At 39.2% G+C, this 16,821-nt stretch overlaps 1 protein-coding gene and 2 pseudogenes across 1 annotated transcript; all 3 read right to left on the reverse strand.

The window, feature by feature from the left end:
* LOC137204523 (ADP-ribosylhydrolase ARH3 pseudogene) overlaps positions 1–16,821 on the reverse strand; it is a 103,950-nt pseudogene that overhangs the window by 61,220 nt on the left and 25,909 nt on the right.
* Positions 1,582–6,427, reverse strand: LOC137204526 (small ribosomal subunit protein eS12-like). Its single transcript, XM_067702063.1, has one exon. It carries the CDS (start codon positions 6,276–6,278, stop codon positions 5,922–5,924), a length of 357 nt encoding a protein of 118 aa, XP_067558164.1. The 5' UTR covers positions 6,279–6,427; the 3' UTR covers positions 1,582–5,921.
* LOC137204524 (small ribosomal subunit protein uS2 pseudogene) lies at positions 14,073–15,084 on the reverse strand (annotated as a pseudogene).

Genomic DNA, 16,821 nt, shown 5'->3' on the forward strand with positions numbered 1-16,821 from the left:
TCAAACCACCAATGGCATTTTTCACAGAACTAGAACAAAAAATTTTAGTTTGTTTAGAAACACCAAAGACCCCAAATAGCCAGCACAATCTTGAGAAAGAAAAACGGAGCTGGAGGAATCAGGCTCCCAGACTTCAGACTATACTACAAAACTACAGTAATCAAGACAGTATGGTACTGGCACAAAAACAGAAATATAGATCAATGGAACAGGATAGAAAGCCCAGAGATAAACCCATGTACATATGGTCACCTTATCTTTGATAAAGGAGGCAAGAATATACAATGGAGAAAAGACAGCCTCTTCAAGAGGTGAGGCTGGGAAAGCTGGACAGCTATATTAAAAGAATGAAATTAGAACACTTCCTAACACCATACACAAAAAATAAACTCAAAATGGATTAAAAACCTAAATGTAAAGCCAGACACTATAAAACTCTTAGAGGAAAACATAGGAAGAACACTCTATGACATAAATCACAGCAAGATCCTTTTTGAAGCACCTCCTAGAGAAATACAAATTAAAACAAAAATAAACAAATGGGACCTAATGCAATTTAAAAGCTTTTGCACAGCAAAGGAAACCATAAAAAAGACGAGAAGACAACCTTCACAATGGGAGAAAATATTTGCAAATGAATCAATAGACAAAGGATTAATCTCCAAATATATAAACAGCTCATGCAGCTCAATATTAAAGAAACAAACAACCCAATCCAAAAGTGGGCAGAAGACCTAAATAGACATTTCTCCAAAGAAGACATAGAGATGGCCAAGAAGCACATGAAAAGCTGCTCAACATCACTAATCATTAGAGAAATGCAAATCAAAACTACAATGAGGTATCACCTCACACCTGTTAGAATGGGTATCATCAGAAAATCTACAAACAACAAATGCTGGAGAGCGTGTGGAGAAAAGGGAACGCTCTTGCACTGTTGGTGGGAATATAAATTGATACAGCCACTATGGAGAACAGTATGGAGGTTCCTTAAAAAACTACAAATAGAACTACCATATGACCCAGCAATCCCACTACTGGGCATATACCCTGAGAAAACCATAATTCAAAAAGAGTCATGTACCAAAATGTTCATTGCAGCTCTATTTACAATAGCCCGGAGATGGAAACAACCTAAGTGCCCATCATCGGATGAATGGATAAAGAAGATGTGGCACATATATACAATGGAATATTACTTAGCCATAAAAAGAAATGAAATTGAGCTATTTGTAATGAGGTGGATAGACCTAGAGTCTGTCATACAGAGTGAAGTAAGTCAGAAAGAAAAAGACAAATACCGTATGCTAACACATATATATGGAATTTAAGGGAAAAAATGTCATGAAGAACCTAGGGGTAAGGCAGGAATAAAGACGCAGACCTACTAGAGAACGGACTTGAAGTTATGGGGAGGGGGAAGGGTGAGCTGTGACAGGGCAAGAGAGAGTCATGGACATATACACACTAACAAACGTAGTAAGGTAGATAGCTAGTGGGAAGCAGCCACATGGCACAGGGATATTGGCTCGGTGCTTTGTGACAGCCTGGAGGGGTGGGATAGGGAGGGTGGGAGGGAGGGAGACGCAAGAGGGAAGACATATGGGAACATATGTATAACTGATTCACTTTGTTATAAAGCAGAAACTAACACACCATTGTAAAGCAATTATACCCCAATAAAGATGTTAAAAAAAAAAAAAAGAAGTTGCGGTACATATATACAATGGAATATTGCTCAGCCATAAAAAGAAACGAAATTGAGTCATTTGTTGAGACGTGGATGGACCTAGAGACTGTTATACAGAGTGAAATAAGTCAGAAAGAGAAAAACAAATATCGTATATTAATGCATGTATGTGGAACCTAGAAAAATGGTACAGATGAACCAGTTTGCAGGGCAGAAGTTGAGACATAGATGTAGAGAACAAGCGTATGGTCACCAATGGGGTAAAACCGTGGTGGGGTGGGGATGGTGGTGTGCTTAATTGGGCGATTGGGATTGACATGTATACACTGATGTGTATAAAATTGATGACTAATAAGAACCTGCAGTATAAACAAGCAAACAACAACAAAAAAACAACTAATAACAAACTTTCTTTGGGTTATTTGTATGGAAATATGTTAATATAAATGTTTCAGACATTACATGAAATTTCTAAAAATCTTATATGTTCTGGTATAATGTTATAAGTCATAATTCTAGTTATTACTCTAAAATGTGTATCTCAGAAATAATTAAATTTCCTTGTCAATTGCATTATTACGAACTGTCATCAAATCGTTAACCACGGTCATTTTTAAGTCTTTTGTCATTTACAGACAGTTCTGGGTGTACTCTGATGCTTTTGCAAAAATGTTCATAAAAGGATTTCATCTTCAAGGAATTCATGGAAAAGACTCTGACAAGTACAAGTTTCTGGTAACTGACTATACTGCTGAACTGAATGAATAAGCATTTTCAGAACTCTAATGGAAAACTGGTAAATTAATAAAAGTGCTAACAAAAGATCAAGATAAAAAAAATTAATTACATGGGACTGAGTGAACTGATGAGGATGATTATAATTTTTGTGACTTTCTGTTTGAATAAAAAAAAATTCCCACAAGGACTCAGAGGCAAAAAATATACAAATCAATTTTCACTGCAAAGTAAAGGAGCTGTTACAGTGGAGGATTACTGGACTGAATGTCAATATTATGACATAGTATGAGTGTGTTTCATGTTTGGTAATTGCAATCATTGTTGCTTTTGTTGTGGTCATCCATTTACAATGCTTGGTGTCAGTCTATTTATCTCTTGTAAAAATAAAATACAGTGTGTGTGTGTGAAAAAAAGTCATTTGTATAACTGATTACTTCCTTAAAAATAATGGAATTTTTGGGTCAAGGAATGTGTTTTTTTCTGCCTTATGAAATATATTACTACATTATCCTCCTGAAAAACAAAACAAAACTCAAGAAAAACAAACAACCCAATCCAAAACCGGGCGGAAGACCTAAACAGACATTTCTCCAAAGACATGCAGATTGCCAAAAAACAGATGAAAGGATGCTCAACATCACTAATCATTAGAGAAATGCAAATCAAAACCACAATGAAGTGTCACCTCACACTGGTCAGAATGGCCATCATCAAAAAATCTACCAACAATAAATGCTGGAGAGGGTGTGGAGAAAAGGGAACACTCTTGCACTATTGATGGGAATGTAAATTGATATAGCCACTATGGAGAACAGTATGGAAGTTCCTTAAGAAACTAAAAGTAAAAAAAAAAAAAAACTAAAAGTAGAACAATCATATGACCCAGCAATCCCACTACTGGGCATATACCCTGAGAAAACCATAATTCAAAAAGACACATGTACCCCAATATTCATTGCAGCACTATTTACAATAGCCAGAACATGGAATCAACCTAAGTGTCCATCGACAGATGAATGGATAAAGAAGATGTGGCACATATATACAATGGAAAATTACTTAGCCATAAAAAGAAACGAAATTGAGTTATTTGTAGTGAGGTGGATGGACATAGAGTCTGTCATACAGAGTGAAGTAAGTCAGAAAGAGAAAAACAAATACTGTATGCTAACACATATATATGGAATCTAAAGAAAAATGGTTCTGATGAACCTAGGGGTAGGACAGGAATAAAGAAGCAGATGTAGAGAATGGACTTGAGGACACGAGGAGGGGGAATTGTAAGTTGGGACGCAGTGAGAGAGTAGCATTGACATATATACACTACCAAATGTAAAAGAGATAGCTAGTGGGAAGCAGCCGCATAGCACAGGGAGATCAGCTCGGTGCTTTGTGACCCCTCTAGAGGGGTGGGATAGGGAGGGTAGGAGGGACTGCAAGAGGGAGGTGATATGGGGATATATGTATACATACAGCGGATTCACTTTGTTATACAGCAGAAACTAACACAACATTGTAAAGCAATTATACTCCAATAAAGATATTTTTAAAAATCTATTATTTCCTTATAGTAAATATTACTCTATACAAATGTGTTTATTACATAGACTATATTATAGGCTACCAAAAAAATTTAATACATATCATATTTGTAGAGATTTATTAATTGAGTCCCTGAGATATGGATTGGATGGTTTAATTCAATTGGGGGAAATTCTTGGTAAAGATATATTTTGAATTTTGATGAATTAGATGGATCCAAATTAGTAGAAAGATGAGACGAACTATTTAAACATGGGAGATAGATGCACAGATGTGAATAAAGAATATGAAATAGAAAAGAGAGTGTTCAATGCAAAGCATAGGGCAGGAGCATCCCTGGCCAAAGAAATGACAGATACGGCTGAAAGAATGAGCAGCATAGCTAAGTGACCACAGAGACACATCTAGTGCCATCATGAGTCAGAGTTACTCAAGTGACATCTTGGTAAGATGGCTTTTTGGAAATAAATTGCCCATACATTTTCAATTAATTTTTATTTATGTAAGGCAATTAGGTTAGAACCTTGCTATTCAAAGTATGGTCTAGCAGGAACCAGCCATATCAGAATCACCTAGGAGACTGTTAGGAAGGCAGAACCTCTGGCCACATCGTCGACCTACTAAATCTCAAGGTGATTCTTGGGAAGCAGTGCACCTGTGTCCTAATGCTGATTTGGTTATTTCCTTAGCATGTAACTCTAGGCAAGTGCTTTCATCTCTAGACCTAAATTGCTCATCTCTAAAGTGGAAAGGATTCCTGCCACGTTAATTCAGGGGGTTGATAAAAGGATCAAATGCAATGAACTATGTAAAAGCACTTTGAAAGCTATAAAGTACCACTGGAAATCTCCCCTAAAACAGGCGTCTGTGTTCAAGGAAAATCCAAGGGGCCAGGGCTGGTGCCTGGAATGTCTTGGCCACGTCCCTTACAGCTGCCTCCACTATCCCTGTATATAAACAAAGCCTCAGAGAAACATCTCACTTGGTAAAATAAATACTCAGGTTTATGAAAGTGTCATGGAGCTGAGTTACCCCAGGAGATTCATAGGGTGATGCCTGACCCAGCTGCTCTCCAAATCAAGCCAAGGAATTTGCCCTCGTGTCAGTGCACCTGTCACCGCTCTGTGACGTTCCTGGTTACTCCCTTTCTATTTTTCCCATCTCTTATCATCGGAGGACTATGGGATGGCTGAGGAAACAAGGCAAGGCAGGAGCTGGGATCTTCTGAGGAGTAGCATGTCAGGTAAAAAGTTGACAGGCTCAGGGCGCTCTCCAACCATGAAAGCAAACTGTCACGCAGCAGATCTTTCAGTCCCCTGAGAACTGTCACTTGGAACTTTCTAGTTCAGCAAGTGTCCTTTAACAAAAGTTTTAAAGTTATTAAAAATGAATATTTCATTGTTAAAAATTGTTTTCCACAAGACCCTGCTCCTGGAGGTGTTTAAGAATTCTGAGCTCAGGTAAACTGGGGAGGCTGATCACCACCCCGCCTCCTGGAGGAGGGGCACAAAAAGAATCCGATTTAAATTTGCCTAATCAGCATTCTCCAAACTTACTTGACTGCAGAACACTTCCTTGCAGTATTGCCTATTAATACACTGCAGTTTAAACAGTAGTTCCACTAAGAACGCATCTTGAAAATCACTGTCTTTTTTTGGTTATAATATTTAATGTAATCTTAATCGCATAGCACTACTTTTGTGGAAATGAAATATTCTAGCCTGGAAACTTCTTGACTACAGGAGCTGTTGTTTTTTACTCTCCAGCACTTAGCAGAGTACAAGGTATTTAGCCAATTCTCAGTGAATGTTTGTTAAATTTTAAAAATCAAAATAGAATCCATTTTTCTTTTTGCATGAGAAAAGCTATTCTCACTCTATACCAAAAGGATATGATGAGTTTTTATGTGTGTTTGTTTGTTGAGGAACAAGAGCCCAGTTTGTTTATTCGATCATTTCTTGCATTTGACATACTCCTCGGTGACATCCTTGGCCTGAGCCTCTTTGCCATTGTCCTTAACCACCACACAACTGCAACCAACCACTTTACGGGGTTTTCCCTCTCTGTCAGTTTTACAGAGGCCTACCCATTCCCCTAGTTTCTTGTCATCAACCTTAATCAGGTTGATTTGGTGCTCAGCACAAAGGGCCTCCACCAACTCGACATACATAGGCTCATCACAGTTGGATGCAAGCACACAGAGCTGGGCATGTGCTAGGCCATCGCGGATGAAAGCGGGCCTCAGCACCTCTTCCAGAGCAGTATTAACGTCCATTACACCCCCAGCAGCAATGCCTTCCTTGGCCATGGAGGTGGGTTACAGGTGGAGCTGAATCTTGAGTGCACCCGCGCCTCTGCCTCCGCGCGACTCCGCGGCGGCAGTGAAAGAGCTATGATGAGTTTTTTAATGGGTTTTATGTGATGGATATGTACATTCAAATAACTTATTTGGGCTGATTATTTGCTACTGTAAGTAACAAATAAGGAAAGGCCATCCTAAAAAGGAATTTATACATAAAAATACTGTCAACCATCATAGTTTTTCAACATTTATAACATATCATGTTTCAATTTTTCTAATGAACCAGAAGTTGCTTTTTTTAAAAAGGCAGGAGCTAGTGTCATTCTCTATAAAATAGTGTGGAAGGTGAATTGTAAGCCTGACAGTCTACGGGGACTTGGAATCACCGTTCAAAGTTTATAGTCCTTAGTTATCAAACTGCTGGTAAAGTATAAAAATACATCCAGGGGGTCTTGATTGTTCTAAATCACCACTGGTGGTTCAGCATCACATCCCAGACCTCTGCACTGTGTCCTGAGAGAGGCATTTTGAGTCTGCAAAACTATCAGAAAAAAAAAAAAACAAAAAAAAACAAACAACAACAACAAAAAAAACAGGAAGGGAAGGCTGAGTGGGGAGGAGAAATGAGCATTCTAAACTAAAAACAGAAATATGGATGCTGACGCTAACAGAGTTTCCTCAAGGAGAGAACCCTAGGTAAGCATGCGTAACTTTGAAGTGACCCACAAACTTCTCCCCTTCAAGAACCTTGTCCATCTTACCCAGATTGTATTTCCCATAACGGGAAATACAAGCCCTTTGGGTTCTGCTCAAGTGGATGATTTGCTGCAATCACAAGACCAAGTGACTAAATATTTCTAGCAAGCCCGTGTATTTATTGAATCTTGCTTTTAGAGATTTTTTTCAAACCTTGGCCTTAGAAAGATGAGAGAAATACAACCTGGGAGCAAAAATCTGGTCTTCCTGAGCTCAAAAAAGGATTTGACATAAATTGCTCTATTAACAAAATGCCCTTTGTTACAGCCCGAAGGAAAAAAAAGAGGTCATCCTGTGCAAAAGCATTTTCTAAAGGTTGTCCCAAGGACCCTATTGGTTTCTCACTAAATCTCAAAAACTGCCTGAGATTATAGCCCCTCTCCCATTTGTTTAACCTTCTATAATATTATTTTCAAATGTTTCTTTGATGCTACTAACAATTGAACAATATTATTTTTAGTCTCAAATTTCAAATCTAGCATTTCTTTAGTATTTTTATATGTTAAATCAGATTTTATACACTATTTAGGTAAGCATTTGTATGAATACACACACACACACACACATATATTTACACAAAACCTTTCAAACAATGGTGTTGAGAACCGGTTTTAGATTTTTAGGTATACCTGTTATCACTGTAATATTCATACAAGACAAATAAAATGGAGAGAAAAAATCCAAAGGAGGCTCAATAAAATATGCATTAAGAACATGGCAGATACTTAACCTCTTGAAACCTCAGTTTCTTCAGCTGTAAAATGGAGATAATATTGATAACCTACAATCATAAAGTGCTTTAAGGATAAAAAGAGGGTATATTTAAAACAATTAGCCTTATAAATATTAGCTAATATTACTGATGTTGCTGTTGTTGTTTTTTATTATCATTATTATTTTAAACTTCTTAAAATTAAAATTATTTTTAGTGAATCCCTATAGATTGTTATTCAATAGAAATTTACCAATGCTAAATATGGAGAAGCAAAAGAATACGGCTAATGTTACAGCCTAAATTAGAACTAGGAACAAGGTTTTCTATCTGAGTTCTGAGCCTATTCTGAGTTCCATGCTGATCTCTTTTTAGAATTTAACCAACACCGACAAGTCAGCACTTTTGAAAGGCAAATATAAGGGAATCCACCAAAAAGTGAGTTACACAAGTTTCCTGGTGACCAAAATTGAGTCATTCATATATATATTGGATTCATCCAAACCACTGTTTGAATTTGACATTAAAATTCATATAAAATACAAAATTATTAAATATGTTGTATATTTATATTCATTGTACATTATTGTGACTTTCAAGCAGAAAAAAGACAAAAATAAAAGAAAAAATGTAAAAAGGAAAAATGTATATATTTCCTCTCATACATGATCTTTGCTTTATTCTGTTGAGAAAATCAAATAAAAATATTAACAATATTCCTAGAATAAAAGTTTCTCATTTTGTTTTGTTGTTCTGTATCTAAGATTCTGGAATATGAGAAACTTTCACACAATTATTTTGGTAAAATAAACACAAAGAACTTTCTTAGAGGCTTTAACTTCATATTTTACATTCAACAGGATTCTCCCAAGATTTTAGACAAAATATCAAATCTTCCATATAGTACACAAACTTGACACATAATAAGTTCTCAAGATAATATACTTGTTGAAATAGAGAATAACAATTTATTATGAAAGCGCCTATCAGAGCGCCTATACTCAATAGGCCCTCAATAATAAATGATTGTTGGATCCGAATGTTATCACTTCTGCACCAAAATGACAGCACAGAATTGTAATTAAAGGATTATAAAAAGGTTGACCATCCCTCAAGTGGAAAACCTTCTAAACTGTATTAAATTTTATGCTGTGATAGGAAGGTTCATAAGTACTCTAAATGGGCCTTGAAGGGCAAATTGGATGAAGTGGGCTTAATGGTATTTCTTTAGTGCAGAATGTTACATTAAGACCTTCCTGAAAACCCCTCTTTGAAATACACTGCCCCACCATCCTCATAATAATCTTGCATTTATCAGGCCTTGATTCTGTGGTGTAAAGAGTTACATTTCTTACCCCATATTACACATGACAACTTCTTTTGGCTAGAGACAAAAGTGATCTCAGGTATATTTAAAGCAAGTGTATAATGAGAGTGATAATGTACAACAACTGATAAATATCATGCCCAACACATTTATTAGATGTCCTTACATATCTCTTGAAAGTACTAATGTTGGAATGGGTGATAAATTGACTTAAGGTTGAACACTAGTGTGAAAATTGAGAAGTCCTGGATAGAACTGGAGAGCAGGGAGCTTTGAAAGACTAGAGAAGAAAGGATGAATGAGAAATACAAATATACAGGACTTCCCTGGTGGCACAGTCGTTAAGAATACGCCTGCTAATGCAGGGGACACGGGTTCGAGCCCTGGTCCGGGAAGAACCCACATGCCGCAGAGCAACTAAGCCCATGCGCCACAACTGCTGAGCTTGTGCTCTAGAGCCCTCAAGCCACAACTACTGAGCCTGCGTGCCATGACTACTGAAGCCAGCGTAACCAGAGCCCATGCTCCGCAACGAGAAACCACCACAATAAGAAGCCCACGCACCACAACGAAAAGTAGACCCACTCGCCGCAACTAAAGAAAGCCCATGCGCAGCAACGAACTCAACACCGCCAAAACTAAATAAATAAATGTATATATTAAAAAAGGAAATACAAATATACGATGGAGTTTTCTAAAAATAAAGTAATAAGAAAAATATAAAACCTACAAAAGAGCTTGATAAAGTCAAAGGGATGCCTAAGGAGACAGAGTATCAGAAAGCTTCAGGTACCATCCTAAACTTGAGAGTTAGGCTTGCTCTCTACAAGCTATGGCTATCCGAATTTAGTAAAGCCACATGGTGGAAACTATCCTAAATCAACTGGCATAGTGGATATTGATTATAGCAAAACCCTTGATACAGTCTTTCAGGATAAATTTGTAGATGAAATAATGATCACAGACCATGTTTTATTTTTTCCCAAGACCTATCATATTGCCTGATATATAGAAGGCACTTAATAAATTGAAAGAATCAGGCATGTGACCTAAGGAATACAACACTAAATGGATTCATTGCTGGCTGGAATATATTTATCAATCAGCGCATTACTAACATCCCTATTGAACTCTAAATAGGGCAGAGACCATGTAATATTCTTTATCTTTGCATCCCAAGGCTGAGCAGAGAATGCACAATAAGTATTTTCAGATCAGCTGAACTTTGAGGGAGATGCTCAGTGGCTCATCACAGAACTCAAATGCTCAATGTTTTTATCTGTGATGTGAATGAATACCTTAGAGGTTTAAGCTAGTCAAATGTGCAGATGATACAACTTTTGGATGGTTATCATTACATAAAATGCTCAAATACTTTATTATCAATAGAGCATCTTAATACATATTAAATATAGCAGTTAATGGGGTGGTAGCAGCAATATTAATTGAGTAAAGTCAGAACCATTAGAAACAACTAGATCCAAAGGTAAATTTAGGGAAAACTGTGTTACCTACTCTCAAACAAGATTACTTTATTTTCCCCCTCTGGATGCCATTTAAATAGGTAGTGAAAATTTGAAATAGAGTCTAATGTAAATATGTAATATATTTAATTATGTCTGATTTAAAATTTTGGGTGAGTTTGAAAAAAAGGTTTGAAAACTTGATCTGAAAGCATTTAAAGGAGCCATTTCATGACAGTGCCCAAAAAGTAATTTGGCAAAAATAACACTTATTGAGTGGTCACAAAAAACATGTGCTGAATGATCATCTAATTAAAAACAAAAATTGTTAAAATTACAGCATAAAATAGGTTGTGAATAGGCCCTTGGCTGGGAATGCACCAAATTAGAACACAGGGTCCATCTGGCAATCTCTGAACCTGAGCCAGGGCCATGAAAACCAAGAGACTCCGCCCTACATTTGGCGGCAGTTCTACTTCCTAAGCAAGAGGATCTCAGGAGGCCTCTGAATCTGTAGGGCGATGGGGACCAAGATGTGGGGACAGTGTTCCCGGGCCATGATTCAGCGAGGAGAGCCCATTTCACATCACACGAAGATCACAACAGTAAAGATGATGGTCCTAGCCTCCACATTTTTTTTTTTTGTTTAAACAGTTTCTTTCCTGCCATTTCCCACAAAATAAAAAGATGTATTCAGAGGTAAATTTCTATAGTAGAAATTTCTGACATATGCAGAAACGTGCACAGAGTTAGATTCTGACTGTGTAATTTTATCCTGTCTTCAGCAAGAAATTTGGAATTTTCTCCAAACTCATAATTTTTTGAGAACACTGTCATCTCACCATGACAGCAACTTGAAGGAGTAAAAAAATTTGAGGGAAGGAAAATTAAAACATTATTTTAAAAGACTAAGGATTGCTATGGAGCAGTCGGAGGAGTTTAGAAAAATAGTCCAGTGACTAGCATTTTGCCAGATCATTTGCCAAAATGTTGACATGAAAGTTCCCTGAAATCTTTGTCTTAGGTTTCCGAAAATTTCTCTGAGGAAATTGCTAAAAGAATAAACAATCAGTTCAATTGCATACAGTGAAGAATAAAGTCCACATCCAATGTGCATATTGTGTTTATAGCTGGGAAGAATTTAAATTACTTGCCTAGCACTCCTTTTTTCTTTTCAAGTATAAACTAACTCAAAAAATTAAGTAAAAATTGATGATCTAGCAATGTTTCTCTGGCTGCCATACAGTATGGGCAATGAGTTCTAGACTCCAATTTATAGGTTTGTCAGAAAGTTTGGTTATTTTCATCAATTTAGCTTTACATTTAACATTGCTCCACTTAATTGAAACCATGCGGACACATTTGGTTAGCATCCACATTCCTACAAAAGTAAAAAGGGTACTTTGTTTCAAATTCTGCACAGTTTACTAGTAAATTCTATTTTTCTTGCAGTAACAATTAAACACAGTTGGCACTTAATAGCGAAAGCCTCCTAATCCCTATTGTCAATGGGTACAACTCAGCTTTAGCAAATATCCAGTCAGGTGGAGGAAAAAGCATTATCCATAACTTTGTCTTAATAATTGAATAAATGATTTTCCAGGGACTAATCCCAGGGTTTCAAAGCATGGCCCTTGGAAAATTATAGCAGTTTTGAAGTTTATTTAACCCCCATTCTCTACTTCTTGCCCTCCTGGGATCCTGCACCAAAGTGCTAGCTGAAGGATGGGATCTGAAGGGTAAGCTAGTAAGTGCTACGCTTCTTTACTGACTGTTCTTTCTTTCTCAATCCCATTGTGGAAAATGACTCTGGATTGGTTTATGAAGCGAGTTTAGAGAGTAACAGGTTTCTAGGATTTGTACTTTCTCTGCTTTGGCAAAGTAATTCCAAAAAGCCCAAGATACAACAGCAGGATAACATGCATCGCTAAAATAACAATATTTTGAGGTTGACTAACTAATAAAAAATGATGTCCAACCGCCTTTCCCTGTTAGGAAATATGCAAAGAATAAGGAGAAAAAAAGAGAAGAAAGTATGAATTAAAATGACTCCTAATTGACAATGACAAGGTTGTAGCAGTTAGAATTACCCTCGGGTATTTATGGATGGGTCCACTGTTGCAGGCAGAGCTCTCCTTCTTTCAGCAAGTATTTGCTGAGCACCTACTATATACTACTCCCCTAGACGCTATTGCTACACGTTGCCACTTCTGTAGCCACAAAGAGATGGACATGACCTGCCCTCTCACATCTTACATTAGAGTCACCTCCACCCTCTCCCTCCTCTTTCTCTTCTTCCTCAGGCACCCATGTGACCAGGCACTGAGACCAGTGCATCTTTCTTGCCAGAGACAGGAGCAGGGAGGCCACACCTGATGTGAAGAAAGCCAATAAGACCTGAGTGGCTAAGCGAGTCAAGAGAGGTCCAGGGGGTCAAGAGAGGAAGGAGTCAGGGAGAGTGCCAACTGCAAGAGTGAGGACAGAAGACAGGCCACCTGTCAAGGTAACAGTCTTCACTAGTGAACCCACTGGCTGGCCTCCTGTCTCTGACTTGCTGGACTTCTCCCCTTTGCACAAAACCAGAGCTCTTCCGGTGTGTGAATACAATCCTGTCACCCTTCCTTAAAATATGTGATTTCCTATTCATTGTCCCAAAGATAAAATAAAAATCCATGGCTTACAACGCCTTTATGACCAGAGCCTTTCCCGTTGCTTCCACCCTTGTACTCAGTACTGCAGCCGTTCTGAACTTCTCTCCCTTAACTTCTGTGCCTTTGCCCACAATGTTCCCTCTGAGAAGAATAATCTTCTACTCCATTCTGTTCTCTCCATCTCCTTGCCTACAGGAACTAGAATTTCACATCTTGGTTTAAATGTTACTTCTTCTAGATGACCTTCCCTGACCCTCCAAATCAGAGTTTCTCAGACAGCAGACCTGCAGTGGTTGTATAAAATATTTCTGTGTCCACTCCATGTTAACTGAATCAAACTCTCTGGGCTGGGGTCCAAGAAACCACATTTTTAGCAAGCATTCCACTTATTCTAGTGCATATTAATGTTTCAGGACCAATGATTTAGACTCTGGGATGATATAAATAATAATAAACAACCCACACAGCACAATTAATTCTCCACCAATCAAAATGGACATACTGGGCTTCCCTGGTGGCGCAGTGGTTGAGAGTCCGCCTGCCGATGCAGGGGACACGGGTTCCTGCCCCAGTCCGGGAAGATCCCACATGCCGCGGAGCGGCTGGGCCCGTGAGCCATGGCCGCTGAGCCTGCGCGTCCAGAGCCTGTGCTCCGCAACGGGAGAGGCCCGCGTACCGCAAAAAAAAAAAAAAATGGACGTACTGGCCAATCAGGACAGATGCCATGACCAGTCAAAGTGGACTCTGGCTATCAGACTCTCATATGTACTAGTCTGTAGCAACAATAATCGGCTGGCCCATGCTCTGTTTCACTGCACCCCACCTTTCCTCTGGGCTGGAATATATTAGCTGATACTTACCGAGTACTTCCTTTGTGCCAGGTATTGTTCTAAGCACTTTTCTTACATCATTTCAATTAACTTTCAAGATAATCCTATAAATTAGGTGCTATTATTATTTTCTTTCTTTAGAAACTGTTTATTTTCCATCAACCTGTTTCCATTTTGAGTTTGTGGAAGAGCAGCTTAAGACCACTCAGCGGTTGTTCCTGCCCATTCAGTGGCCTGAGCAGTGGTGGGCTGAGCACTGCAGTCTCCAGTGGGAACTGCAGAATAGGCCCAGAGGGCACCTGCACACCTTCGGACCCGTCCACCGCCTCAGGCTGAGGAGCGGTGAACTCAGGAGCTGGAGCAGCCCATTCACCCTGAAATTCCTCCTTGGTCACAGCCTTCTCAGCTGCCACCTGCTCTTCCTTTTCAACCTCTTCAGGATCTCTGTAGAAGGAGACATCAGGCATGACCTCCCATGGGTGTTCACGGGAGATGGTGCCACACGCATGCACAGAACCTCCCGGGCAAGCATCCACCACATCAGACCCAATGAGTGAGCTCCCTTGTTGTTGCACAGGATGGCAATGTCCACATAACACAGAGGAGAGTCTGTGTTACACAGAGCAATGGTAGGCAGGTTAACGTAAGAGGCCTCTGTGAGAGGCTGGTGGGCAGCCCTGGGATCAGTAACCACTGGAAGTCTTGGCTCCCGGAAGGCTGCCTGGATCTGGTTAGTGAAGGTTCCAGGAGTGAAGCAGCCAGCAATAGGAGTGGCTCCAGTGACAGCAGCAAACTTCAGCCCAGCTCGCTGGCCAGTATTCCTGGAGGATACGACACTGACATCAGCTGGGTTTTCAATGGCAACAGTGGCACGAGCTGCCAACAGAAGCTTCTCCCAGGTCCTCTTCAGATTTATGATGTAGATGCCATCACTTTTCCTTTTGTAGATGTACTGTTCCATTTGGGAGTCAAGGTTGGTGCCACCTAAGTAGGTTCCTGCTGCAAGGAATGAGGACATCCTGCTGCTTCATTTTCAGGACATCAAGAGCTCTGGACATTTTGAGAGCTTCCCTTTAAGTTACAATGAGAATGCAGAACAAGCCATGTGGACCCCTGTCTGGGTAGTGTGGAAAGGCGGTGCTATTATTATTTTCATTTACAGATAGCAAAACTGAGACACAGAGATGTTAAGTTACCTGGCCAACATTACACAGCCAGTAAGTGGCAGAGCTAGAGTTCAAATGCAGTCTGGCTCCAGAGCCCTAACCTACACTGCACCTGTCATGGTATGTATGAAGCTTTATTTTATTGTCAGTCTGGTTATTTGACTTTCTCACTACCCTGTGTTCTCCATGGGGGTAAACCTGATACATAATAGGCTGTCAATAAAAAGTTGGAGAATAAATGAGATCATGCTAATTTAGTTTAGGATCAAGAAGAGGGGACAGTAGAAGCCTGACCAATTGCTTACATTATCTCCTAGGGTTTTGAGGCTTGCTTTTAAAGAACTTCAAGGACAAGAAGCTTGGGAGCTTGCAGGAATTATGGTGTGGCAACCATCTGAGGCCACTGAAATCCATGCACCTAGAAAGCCCCGGCCATAGAATTGGTTTTCCTGCTCCAAACATTTTCAACCAAAGTGATGAATATAAAACTGACATGCATACTCTTGGCAAGTAAAATCATGTCAGAAAGATTAGAACCAACAGAGAGGTGACAGGCCTCAATATTCCATGGAGTTAATTTCTTAGAAAAACCTTTTCAGAATGCCTGTTAGTGGAGCCAGCTGGAGCCCAAAGCCTCAGTAATGAAACTAGCTGTGTCATGCAGATTCATCACACAAAACCAAGACACTGAGTTGCTTTCTCCAAATGTATAAAGTCGGTTTCTTCTCCCAGGGTGGAGCACTATGATGGTCACTCCCCAAAACCCAGATTATTTTTTTTTTTAATTTTTATTGGAGTATAGCTAATTTACAATGTCATGTTAGTTTCTGCTGTAGAGAAAAGTGAATCAGTTATACATATACATATAACCACTCTTTTTTAGATTCTTTTCCCATATAGGTCATCACAGAGGTTTAGGAAATTTACCTGTCTAGCAGAAATGCAGTTTGGCTTGGAGAGTAGCAAAACTGGAGTCAGGGAAGCCATTGAGGAGAAATCCAGGTAGGGTGACAAAGGCCTAGGGAAGGTAAGATGGGTAAGAGGATGAAGCGAGGTAGCACTTTTTTTGTGTTGCAGCAGTTTTGAAAGAAAGGTTCAACACAGGACCTCAGTTACGAATAATTGGGGAGGGGGCATACATACCCTTCTCACCTTCCCTAATTCAACGTGTAATGAGAATAAAACCGTTCTCTTAGTGGCCTCTTGCTACCTTAAAATTATTCAGGTATTTGAGGAAAATATGGCAGTATTTCTTGACTGTAATTCTTCTAATAAAAATCAGCATCTTGGCATCCATGTCAAGGGAGAAATCCAGAAATCAGTGTACAGAAGAATTATCTGGTAGACTTCTGGGGTTGCAGTGAGACATGGAAGGAGAGGAACTAACCATGGACCAGAATGAGGAGTTTTGACAATGTTCAGAAGTTATTGTATGTTCTTCCAGCTACCCAGGGAAGCCACATTCCTTCCTACCCATCCAAATACCTCATGGTTCCCACATTGTTATCCAAGTCACAAAACTTTGGGATTAGGTCCTGTTCTGTTTTTTTTTTTTTTTTCCAAGCTCAGTTTCCAAAAGAAATGCTTGAAGGATCCAGCTCTGCCTCTAACACTGAGTGCCCCTCACCTTAATCCTGGACAGCT

Source organism: Pseudorca crassidens, chromosome 13 (genome assembly GCF_039906515.1).
Source record: "Pseudorca crassidens isolate mPseCra1 chromosome 13, mPseCra1.hap1, whole genome shotgun sequence".
NCBI lineage: Eukaryota > Metazoa > Chordata > Mammalia > Artiodactyla > Delphinidae > Pseudorca > Pseudorca crassidens.

What these genes read in the sequence shown, in the direction of transcription:
- LOC137204526 (XM_067702063.1), bottom strand. Translation starts at nt 6,278, where the DNA reads ATGGCCAAGGAAGGCATTGCTGCTGGGGGTGTAATGGACGTTAATACT.